Genomic DNA, 11,460 nt, shown 5'->3' on the forward strand with positions numbered 1-11,460 from the left:
GTATCCGTATCCTATAAACAATACTTTCTCTGATTTTCTCACGTTTCGAATAACCAAAAGATGTAGCAGGTAGCCAGGACCCTTTAAATCGAAAATCCACAACTCGTCACTAACAAATCCAACTATTACTACGAATCAGAAAAAATATTGTCTAACCAGATACCCTATACAATCAATAGAACTCGTTTATGATGTGGACGATCCACTCCCGTGGCAATCACAGAGCATACTCCGACTCTTATAACCGAGACCCCCCTCCCCCGGGTCAAACCTGACGCTCTGATACCAGTTGTTGGAAAATTACGGTCTCACTAATTCCCACCACCCAGCCCAACAATAATAGTAAAGAAATAAGAACAATACACAACACAAGATTTAACGTGGAAACTCCAAAACAGGAGAAAAATCACTGGCCCCCAAAGAGAGAAATACACTATATCACAAATTGTTACAATGATATAGACCACTCTCTTAAGCCAACTACACTCCAAAATATTTAACTAATACAACTCTCAAACAAGGGTAAGAAAGAAAGAAAGAATCAAATATTTAAGTGTATTGATTGGTGCAATTTGGAAGTAATCTCATAAGCTCTATAACCAAAGAGATTACCTCCCACTCTTTCCATCCACCGATGTGGGACTAAGCAAAAAACATTTCTTCTACTAGCCAAAAAATCAAACCAACATAATCATGAGTTACACGATTTTCCTCTCACAAGACCAGTCGGTGAAGGCCACCATAGGATCAATATTACCCTTTTTGTTTGTCAAAAACTTTCATAAAACTTAATAAGTAGCTTGAAAGATAAGTTTGACTAAAGGTGGCAAAAAACAGAATATATAGTATACCATGTCTCAACCTTGTTATGGTAACTTTTTTTTTTCCAAAAGTTTGTTCACCCTTAGGGATTTTGCTCTTAATGTATATGAAAAATTGTAAAGGTTAAACTAACAAACATATACATGAACTAATTAATATACACACTTATTGTTTATGGAATAATTGTGATTATGTACAAAACCCTAAACTAAGCACTTCGAAAAATTGAGTAGAATTGTGTTTTCGAAGAACAGATCATGTTTTTGTACTCTGTGTTCTCTAAAGCAAGATAAACAAAAGAATATTACACAATCAATCATAAAACAGCTCAATTGAATCAAAGTCTTTCGCTTAACATTTTAACTCCCATGTACCTTCCTAGCATCATAACAGTCGCTTGAGGATTAGTTCCTGGAGAATGGTCAAACGTTGACCCATCAATGACCCTAAGCCCATCAACACCGATAACCTTATAATCACGATCGACCACTTTATCAACTTGACATCCTCCATGGTAATGCCATATAGTCATCACTGTGTCTTTACAAAACTGTAGTAACGATCTTGATGCATTCACATGTTTAGGCAACAAATTAACAGGTGAATTAGCTGTCATATTTAGAAGAGTTCTAATTGGTAGGTGATTGTATCGGAAACTCGAAAACGACCTCGCTTGAATTAACCTTTCAATGATTTTGACCCCTTCAACACATTTTTCTAAATCTCCGTTATCCTTAAAGTAATTAAATGTGACGGAAGGGTTGTCGTTAGGATTTGTGGAGCGAAGCTCAAGGTAACCTCTTGAGAGTGGGTTCATAATCTTCTCTAAAATGAACCCGCCCAAAAAGGCCCTTCGTGGAAGGAACCTCATTGCCTCTATCGCTCTGTTTAAAGCTTCTTCTGTTCTTTGTTTTGGAGGTACAGTCGAAAGTTGTCCAATCTGAAAACATGTAAACAAAGTACCACCTTAACTAACATTATACTGTTGGGCTCATTTTCATTTGTACTTGTTGCTCTTCGGATCTGTTATATGTTATTACGTTTTTTCGCAAAAAAAAAAAAGTAGGCTAAATATCAAAATTTATACAAGGAGGCGTACCGTCGGAGAAAACATTCCAAAATCTTGATTACATTGAGTTTCGCTAGCGAAATTATGACCACTCGCACCCTCAATGTAGCTTCCGTTATGAGTAATCCCAACAACTTGAATGAGTGACACTTCGACGGGTCTAGGAGAGGGAATGAAAACCGCATTCATTGGATTATCAGACATCCCTTGGCCCACTAAAGGCTTGTCCAAGACCACCGAAATATTATGGGCCTCAAGATGTTCCTTTGGGCCTAAACCACTTAACATTAAAAGTTGTGGGCTTCCTAGTGACCCAGAACAAACTATGACTTCATTTTTAGCCCCTCTTCGTAGATAAGCCCAATGACTCATCCCATTTGCATCAGTATACATCACTCCATTAGCCCTTGGCCTTCTCCCTACACAAAATAAATGGTCATAAACATAAACCTTGATGCATATATGCATAATTTCAGATAACATCTATATGCAAACAGGGATATTTACCTTGAGTTGCAAATAGTATTCTTTCAACGGGCGCGTGCAAGTAAACGGTTAACCCAAGAGGGTTTGCGTAACTAAGTAAGTCCGCAGATGAATGTCTTCGCCCGTATCTATCGAAAATGGTCCCACCTACTTTCGTACCGTATAAATGATCAAGAGTATAACCATTATAAGGCCTTATTCCAATCTCAACCAAACTATTCCTAATAGCCGACTGCCATTGCCTCAACGGTGGATGAAATGCAACCATCCTCTCAACCCATCGATACGATTCATTAACTAACTTTGCATCCCAGCCCGCGTTTTCAATATACTCTGACCCGGCCCGTGAATAGAATCCTGCGTTTATGGAACTTCCGCCCCCTAGCACGCGGGCCCGGGCATTAATGACCCCATCTTCGGATACAAAGCGTTGGGAAGGGGATTTTGGGGAGAGATCAGAGAGGGCGGACCCAAATGCAGATAAATGAGTGGTGTTTGGGTTATTGAATGGGGACCCACCACGTTCGAGGAGAAGAACAGAGGATGTTTGAGAAAGAGTGGCGGCTAATGGGCAGCCGGCGGTACCACCGCCAATGATGATATAATCGTAGTATGATATCAGCGGAGCTGTTGTTGCAAGGTGCATGAAAGCGAAGCGTTGATCTTTGTGTGAGGAAACAGATAAGTACATTAGTAAAGTATAGTAATATATAACATATCAGCAAAAATAAAATTGTAGAATACTTATGAGTATATATTAGAAGACTTAATGCAAGAAATTCAAAGTAACAAATAGCATAGTGTAATATGTTAATGTTGAGTGTTCATTCATTTCTCCTGTATACTTATTAATAGTTCCTAATACTTTATCAATATTAACAAGATAAGAGGAGGTGTAACTACTCCTCTTTGAGGTAGTTAAGTTGTATTCTTATAGTATCTCTATTTTTTCTCTCATAGTACCAAACATCATCTTACTTAAATTGTTATTTTCTAACTTATTATCATCAAAGTAAAAGTAATGTTTTTTTCTCAACTTTTTATCAGATAAGAAAAAGTAAAATCTACGTTAAACTATAAATGATATTTCTCATGACTTCTTATAAAAATAGAGTACATCAAAAAAATCAGAAGACCTCTGGGATATTGTATGCATGAGTGGTCCATCAATAATGAGGTTGCTTTTCAAACATATATACAAATGCAGGAACAAAGTTGGCTTTTCTAAAAACAAAAGATATAAATGCAGGAGAAAAAGTTTATGTACAACTGTACAAGCAGATAAGTTTATATTATAAGTATTTATAGTTTATAGTTTATAGTTTATAAAACAAGCAGATAAGAAGAGTGTTTGTAAATGTAAATCTAATGTAAAGATAGCAATAATCAGATAATTACTTAAAAAAAGCAAACCTAAATACCCCCTTAATTTCTCATGAATCGTAAGAACGGAAGTTTTAGCTTACCATGTCGGGCAAAGCAAAATCCATGAAAGAGAAGCAGTGCAGATAGAACCGAAGCAACAATCTTTTTCCACCAAGAAGAACCCATATAATATATGTATATGTTTATATTTATAGTGTGTTTTTAGTAAAACTGAATCAATGGTTCATGTAACAGATTTTGTTTCTTCGATCTTTTTGTATAAAGAGTGATTGTTATAGCCTTGAGGACATAACAGAATGATACCTGTATGAATAAGGTTTTTATGGAGGGGAAATCCTACAAGTTGGCAAAAATGTTAAGTACAAAGATTATTTCCTCTTTTATTGTATATATTTGAAATTGAATGTTGTTCAACAATAAGATATCCATATATGTGTATATATATCAAGAAATCCAAGAAATGTGACTCTTTAAATTAAACCTATTTATTACCAACAGATGCATCCATACATACTCAAAAGCATAAAAGTATCTGAGTTAGGCCACGTACACCTGAGTAAAAATATGCCTGAACAAGAAAAACCTTATCTGTTTACCATAAAAGTATCCGAGTCAATAAGGGTTTATACATATAATGAAACAACTACCTTTCTTTTGCAGGTTTATGAAAAAATATGATCGATCGTTACCTCTTTAAAGGGAATCAAATCGAGTAGTAGAACGATGCTTGAAGACTTGACTTAATTACAAGGTTCATACACAAACAACTTAAAACAGAGAAGATTTTATTAAATTAAATCACAATACAAATACAAATGAGTGAGTGCGTAAAATGTCCCGAAAATTCTTTACATCCCTATGTTAACAAGTTTCTATATACTCATTACAACGAATAGCCAAATCACGTCTTAAAGACTTGTGACTAGCTCTAAAGTGTATGACCAAGTCTAGCTACATTTGTATTGACTCGGATTAGTATTGAGAGTTGTATGTCAAACATGTTCCAATGATCGCCAATATACAGATTGCAAGTGAAGGCAGTAAAGTAACATTCAAAAGTCTACTCTGACCTGCATAGCCTGCTAACGTTATCGTAGCATCTGCAATCACTCGAGCAATTGTACCGGCTTCAGTCGAAAGTAATCCACCATTGAATGTTCCACGTGATAGCCTTGATGACATCACACGAGACAAAAGTGACAGGTTCACACCTGATGTAGAGATAAGTGTGACAATTGTATATTTTTGGTAGTAGAATAATAATGTGTATAAAAGTAAATGTAAATTTAAAAAGATTTACCTTCTACAACTTCAGCAGAAACAAACATAACAAGCCCTGATATGACATATTGAGTCACTGTATAAGGAATTATAATGTTAAAACTAGCAAGAATCCCCAAACAAACCATGATTTCGGATGCTAGTAATATTTGTCTGAAACACAAATAAAACGCAAAGATTTCACGTAATTATGTGGTAAATAAAATACATATACAGAGTCACTTCAGCAAAGATATAACACAATAAAAAATAAAAATAAAAATAAAAATAAAAATAAAAAAAAACTTAATACATAAAAAGCACCTGTCTTCAAACATATTGCTGAGATTACTTCCAACAATCAAGTTTACAGGAAGAACGGTTAGGCCGAGGCACATAAGAAATAACGAAACTCTGCTAGTAGTCCAGTTGAAGTAGTATGATGTTATGACACTCGATTCGGCTAATAAGATCTCCATTGCATATTTTAGCATAAAATATATCAACAATTGAACCTGATATGTTATTACAGAATTAAACTTGCCATATAGAAAATGTTAAACTTAGCATATTTGACCTCAAAATGTAACTTATTTAAAAAACAAACCTTTACAGAAGGTGTGAGTAATTTGTATGCTGCTCTTATCGAATTAACGGGTGCACGTGAGTCTTCCGAAGGTTCTTCACTCACGTCACATTCTTGGTCATCATCGTCATCTTGGTGGGCCCCTTCACTTACTAGTAACGGTTGCGTCACACCTTTTTCAAGTGCGTCGCTCTCCGCTTGACCTGTAATCACTATATACATACATTATTACTACAAACACATATTTCAAACGTATATATACGTGCCATTACAGATACTAAAGAAGATATGTTTGGCATACTCGCGTTATATTCAGGGGTGTGATTCAGTTGAGAGAGATGAGCAGGTTCTTTAAATGATATTGAAAGCCATATGAGATAAAGCAACCATGCAACAGCCATAACCCAACCAGGTATAGTGTTTTGGTTGATAGTTATATTGTAAATCTTGAATTTAACTTGTAGTAAGCCAGCAAGTGCGGGCCCACAAGCCATTCCAAGAGCACTCGCGCTTACGAAACCTGCTGAAGCTTGCATCCGAATCTTGAGTGGTACACAATCACTGATATATCGACGATTCACTGCTCTAGATGACCCAAGACTACAATTTTGAATAAAATAATAAAAAACAAGTTAAACAAAATGTGAACAGTCATGAAAATACAAAATCAGTATGTTTGACCTCGAAAAGTCAACATACCCACAAAATAGGCGACCGAGTAGAAGCAGTGCGATCGAGTTGAAATCATAAGCCATTGCATACATTACATTTCCCACAAAAAGGATGATGCTACTAAAGACTAACGGTTGAAAATACGATTTATTAGACCAAGCACTAAAATAAATCGACGAAAAAATTTGAGCAACCGCCATTGAACCAATAACGACCCCGCAAACAGTTGCAGCAGCTCCTAGGCTCATTGAGTAGTCATCTGCTGTTGGAACAATAATATATGTATTCACCATATAAAGAAACGTATTCATCAAGTTTAATAATAGAGACATGAAATGGTATCTTTCATCATCCACTTGTTCTTCATTAGGTGTCGGTAAATCTTCGTGTACAATAAGAGCGTGTTGACCCAAAAACGTAAGGAAACTTGTTGAATACGATAATCTGTCGATTGCTGCTTTTATAGAGTCAATTACAGGATCCTGTAAACCCGATTTACCAAATATGCATTATAATTTTTTTATGTTGATTTTTATTACTACCTAGTACTCCCTCATTCCCATATTAGCTGTCCCCCAGGAAAAAAAAACACAAACACACATACACACACACAGTTTTAGAAATATCATCATTAATTCATTATTACATTGTATTTTTCTGTATTTTACAGTTTTAACTCTTATATATTACCTATATTTTTGTCTTACATACATAGGTTATTAAAGAACTTTACCTCTTTATTCTTATCTATTTATGGATTATGGAAGTAGACAATTAATTTGGGACAACCTAAAAAGGAATACTAGACAATAAATATCTATCGTTAGTTAAATCATTTTAAGAAAAGGACGAAAAAGTGTTTGCAGGTCAACTCAACCTGGTTCGACCCATGTTACAAAACCACCCGACTGAAAGTAAACCAGTTTTTAACCTTTGCCCGACCCGCCCATCTTGCCACCTGTAGAAAATGTGAGAACCTGAAGAGGACAAGTAGGTTGATCATAAATCGATAGATAACTGCCTTGAAAATCCTCAAGCTCTACTAGATTTCGAGATATGGCTCCTACTACTGCCCCTAAACCCTGAAATAACCATAAGATTTTATTTACGAATAAAATTAAAATGAAATGAATAAACGAGTGGTGAAATGTATTGTACTAGAGCTAATTACCACGTGCTTAAAGACTTGTTGAAGCTGGGAATAAGGATGATTAGCCCGAGACTTAACATAGTAATCAGTAAATCTATAGCCTAAACGTTTATCAAACTTTTTAAGTATCTTTCGAAGTCCAACTGCATTTATCTCAACGAAAGACAAAAGCTTTAATAAATCTCTTCCAATGTCTCTATAAGCTTCTCTTAAAGAAACTATTTTCGATAAATCAGGCTCAGTTTGAAGCATATCTTGTTGTTCCCCAAGCTTACTTATGCTGCTACTTATTATCCCTTGTTGCTCCAACAGAAAAAGAACAATTTTTTCAATCTACATTCATTGCATACCCCACAAATCACACATCAAGTTACAGAATTTGAGAAATAATGCATAATATTTAATGTATATATACCTGGCTATCGAGCATTCTTGAAAAGTCTTTAAGAACATATCTTCGTTCGTAGCCTCCAGTTTCAATCTGACCAGCATATTGCTTTACTTTTTTCTTCATGAGCTTGTAATTGATATAATATCTGATAAAAAAATATATATATATGATTCGAATGTACGCTGAAAAACGATGAAATTTGAGAAAAACTAATGGGAAATTAATAATACCCTTGCCATTCTTCAAATTGTCTGTTCTTCAACTTTTTCCCAAAAGCAACCATCTTATCTTATACTGCATAAAATGTAGTACCAATTTTTACATAAAATGGCAAGAGGTAACACATAAAGCAGCTAACTTTCTGTAAATTCATGATTCAAATAAAAAACCCAGTTGTAGAAACTCAATTTGCAAAACAATAACATCAATTTTATATGTAAATTGGTACTAACTCCATTAGAGTTCTTGTTTATTTAAACAATCCTATTTGGCTTTTAGTTGTAAACTAGCCAGACACTATGGGGGTGTTTGGGTTTGTTTATTTTCGGATCAAAATAAAAGAATGTTGGTCTTAAATAAACCTAATTAATTCTAAAGATTAAGAACAAAGTAATATACAAACTAAATTTCGATTTTATTCAAACAAGGACACCCAGTTAGGGTTGGGATCAAAATACAACAATGCACCATCTATACTCAATCAATAATCAATAACCTAACCATTTTAATTAAAAAGTTTTTTATTTTTTTTTTTAACATTTAAGGAAGTACGAAACCCACAACAAGAAATGGAAATTTACATACGATAATAGCTTTTGTTCAATGAAAAGAAGCTTAACCTTCGATATTTTGAATTAAACATGCGATTGGGAGGTATATTTTGGGTGTTTTCCTGTATCTAAAACAGAGGATCTTATTTTATCTGCATGAAATATGGGTTTCGTTTTGCAGATTTGTAATTAAAAAAAATACGAGGTTGGCAACTTGCATTGGATATGTTTTTTTGTTCTTTAGGGAATAAATATATATACGTATATGTTTTTTTTTTTTTTTTCTAATCCACAATATCTCGTGCTAACTAGTTCAAGAAAATGATGCCAAGTCATTTGCCATGTCAGCATACTTACTTACTAAACCAGTTTTAAGGCTATTGACAATATGCATCCCAAAGTGGATACCTATATACCATAAAACCCTGTTTGCATTCCTATGCATAGGATCGGTCGTGCTAGATTTCACATAATACCGTGTCGAAGTTCGGTATATCCGCTCGCGCGCCCATTGAGTATAATTCTAGGCATGTTACACATGAGTCATTGATGTGACACGTAAGGCCTACGGTTCAAATGACATCAGCTCAAATGCCAATGATGATTGGATCACCTATTTTGCCCGCGTCACTGATTGGGCCCAAGAAACAAGAAATCTAAATTAATTTTTTTGGCAACGATGAATCCTCTATAAAAAACCACATTGGTTCATCATAGCAGGTAAACCTCGGACATTGAGAATCCAAACGTCAACCCGATGCAAGTTAAAACACCCACCACTGTAAATTTCTAATTAGACTCAAAATGACATTGTCAAAGTTTTCCAAGTCATATTCTAATACTAATACTAATTAGATTCTCCCTAGAGATAAAAGTTTAATACTTGTCCATTATTTGACATTATTTTGTACTCCATGGATTGTGGATGCTGCTTGGTTAAGTGATTTTTACATGTGAACATTGATGAAGATAAATGTTAAACGCAAGATAGTATAAGAAATATCAAAGTTACCTTTGATACTCAAAAAACAAAGCAGATTGGGAACATCTTTCTGAGAATTTACATGATTAAGTTTGAGATCTAAAAAATAATAAATAAATAAATAAAACATATAACTAAATAAATAACACTCAAACAATAAAATCATCTCTGATCTGTTGGTATTAATCAATAGCAAAAGACTTCAGGATACAACAGTAAAGCAAAAGGAAGACATGAAGAAATACAACTTCTTCATAATAGGTCAAAACTGCTCTCTAATTGCATACAGCCGCAATCCATGGTACAACTTTGTATCTCATTTTATACGATACAGACAATATGCGAACGGGAATATCCCAAGTTGTACATATAAACTAATCTCCACTAGCACCACACCATGGACAAAACCACGTCATTCGTGCACAAATGGTTTTAAACATGACTAATTCATGCAGTAGGAGCATACTCTTGAATCACAGCTGCAAGCTTATCTCTATCCTCCACACTTTTCGTCCTTATCAAAAAGGTTCGTGCAACGACATTACTATTCTCACTTGCATTATCATCCTATTCATACATGATAAAATCAAGTCACTTTCATAAGATATATATGTTTCATCCGAAACTTTAATGACTTTATTCTTTTCTTTTTCTTAATCAAAGTATATATACCATACCGCAGTATGAAAAATAGCAACAATAGAATTCTTTTGCAAGCTTGTCTTTATGCCTGGATATAACAATGCGTTAAGCAAAATTCTTCCCACCTGATACAGGATACGTTATATGTTAACAAGATATTACAAAGTTCCAAAAAGAGTATAAATTTGTTGGCTTTGGATATAAAGTTATGTGAAGCTAACTTCAACTAGGACAACTAAAAAAACTCAGAAAAGTACATACATCGTTCCTGACAAGAATTGTGGGTTTGGAGTCTTTATTGCCTTTAGCAACGCCTTCTTTGCATTTGATGGATAGTTGACCTGTGCCCCTATCTTTCCATGCATCTTTATCCGTCGGATCAGTTGACTGAACACAAAAATGTCCAATATGACTTTAGTCGTACAGTGATATTCTATTTGATTATAAGTCCATTCGTATATAAAAAAAAAAATATGAATTGTAGGAGTATAATTAATATAGATATAGATATAAACTACTATCTTCGTCTCAAATAAACTACAAAAGTTTCACTTGTGGAGTTAGAACTTATTGATGACTTTGGATGTGATAGTTAAGTTTCATAAAGATTACTTTAATAATGTATTCACAGATTTTTACAATGTGGCAAGTGAAATATACTTTTATGATGTGGCAAGTGAAATATTAAATTTCATTAGCATTACTTTAATATGCATTTGATTTATAATCATAGACTTGTACTAAACAATGTGGCACGTCACACGTGAAACGTTACAAATTTATCCACAATCCACATAATTTCATTTGTCAATAATTACCTTGACATAAAGCTTACATTTGACTTCATGTACTACCAGTATGCCAGTCTCTTCGGTCTTCTTCAAAGAAGGGCTACTTGGCTGCTCAATTTCATCATCTGTCATATCAGAATACACATAACTGATCACTTGACTAGATCACGCAACGAGTTAATATCATTTGTTACAAATAATTAACTACACATATTATTATGTCTTACCTCCATCCGCATCCTTTGCAGCAGCATCTGTCTTTACAGACATTGTACTTTGTCCCCCTGAAATAAAGAAAAATAGTCAGAGTTACTGAAAAAACTTGTATAAAACTTAACAAAATAACAGGAATAAGCACTTACCAAATGAGAAAGGAGATTGAGTGTTGAAAACGGGCCCGGTGCTAAATGAATTCGAGAAACCAGAAGTTCCAAAAATTGAAGGCGTTGTTGC

The 11,460-nt window shown here is 34.4% G+C and overlaps 3 protein-coding genes across 6 annotated transcripts in view; all 3 read right to left on the bottom strand.

Annotated features, from left to right (window-relative positions):
* Positions 1–1,159: 1,159 nt before the first annotated feature.
* LOC139862978 (protein HOTHEAD-like) lies at positions 1,160–3,928 on the bottom strand. Of its 2 annotated transcripts, XM_071851617.1 has the most exons (4): positions 3,844–3,928; positions 2,399–3,040; positions 1,922–2,310; positions 1,160–1,762 (listed from the first exon to the last, which is right to left on the bottom strand). In XM_071851617.1, the coding sequence occupies exons 1-4, from the start codon at positions 3,926–3,928 to the stop codon at positions 1,160–1,162; spliced, it is 1,719 nt and encodes a 572-aa protein (XP_071707718.1). The 2 variants fall into 2 exon arrangements, with proteins under 2 accessions (XP_071707718.1, XP_071707729.1); XM_071851628.1 differs by lacking the exon at positions 3,844–3,928 and having other exon boundaries at positions 1,160–1,788; positions 1,984–2,310; positions 2,399–3,026.
* Positions 3,929–4,735: 807 nt separating this feature from the next.
* LOC139862982 (SPX domain-containing membrane protein At4g22990-like) lies at positions 4,736–8,105 on the bottom strand. Of its 3 annotated transcripts, none has more exons than XM_071851652.1 (10): positions 8,053–8,105; positions 7,847–7,967; positions 7,453–7,764; positions 7,259–7,363; positions 6,309–6,763; positions 5,911–6,209; positions 5,631–5,806; positions 5,348–5,538; positions 5,064–5,197; positions 4,736–4,974 (listed from the first exon to the last, which is right to left on the bottom strand). In XM_071851652.1, the coding sequence occupies exons 1-10, from the start codon at positions 8,103–8,105 to the stop codon at positions 4,736–4,738; spliced, it is 2,085 nt and encodes a 694-aa protein (XP_071707753.1). The 3 variants fall into 3 exon arrangements, with proteins under 3 accessions (XP_071707753.1, XP_071707746.1, XP_071707742.1); XM_071851645.1 differs by having other exon boundaries at positions 5,631–5,812; XM_071851641.1 differs by having other exon boundaries at positions 5,631–5,821.
* A 1,583-nt stretch (positions 8,106–9,688) lies between these two features.
* Positions 9,689–11,460, bottom strand: part of LOC139863003 (uncharacterized) — a 2,766-nt gene continuing 994 nt past the window's right edge. Inside the window, exons 3-8 of the mRNA XM_071851659.1 lie at positions 11,370–11,460; positions 11,235–11,291; positions 11,035–11,132; positions 10,478–10,603; positions 10,252–10,341; positions 9,689–10,141 (exon numbers count right to left, since the gene is read on the bottom strand). The exon at positions 11,370–11,460 is cut by the window's right edge and continues 156 nt beyond it. Of these exons, the coding sequence (XP_071707760.1) occupies positions 10,022–10,141; positions 10,252–10,341; positions 10,478–10,603; positions 11,035–11,132; positions 11,235–11,291; positions 11,370–11,460 (582 nt within the window). The 3' untranslated portion in view covers positions 9,689–10,021. The remainder of the gene's footprint in view (positions 10,142–10,251; positions 10,342–10,477; positions 10,604–11,034; positions 11,133–11,234; positions 11,292–11,369) is intronic.

This window comes from Rutidosis leptorrhynchoides, chromosome 1, assembly GCF_046630445.1.
Source record: "Rutidosis leptorrhynchoides isolate AG116_Rl617_1_P2 chromosome 1, CSIRO_AGI_Rlap_v1, whole genome shotgun sequence".
NCBI classification, from domain to species: Eukaryota; Viridiplantae; Streptophyta; class Magnoliopsida; order Asterales; family Asteraceae; genus Rutidosis; species Rutidosis leptorrhynchoides.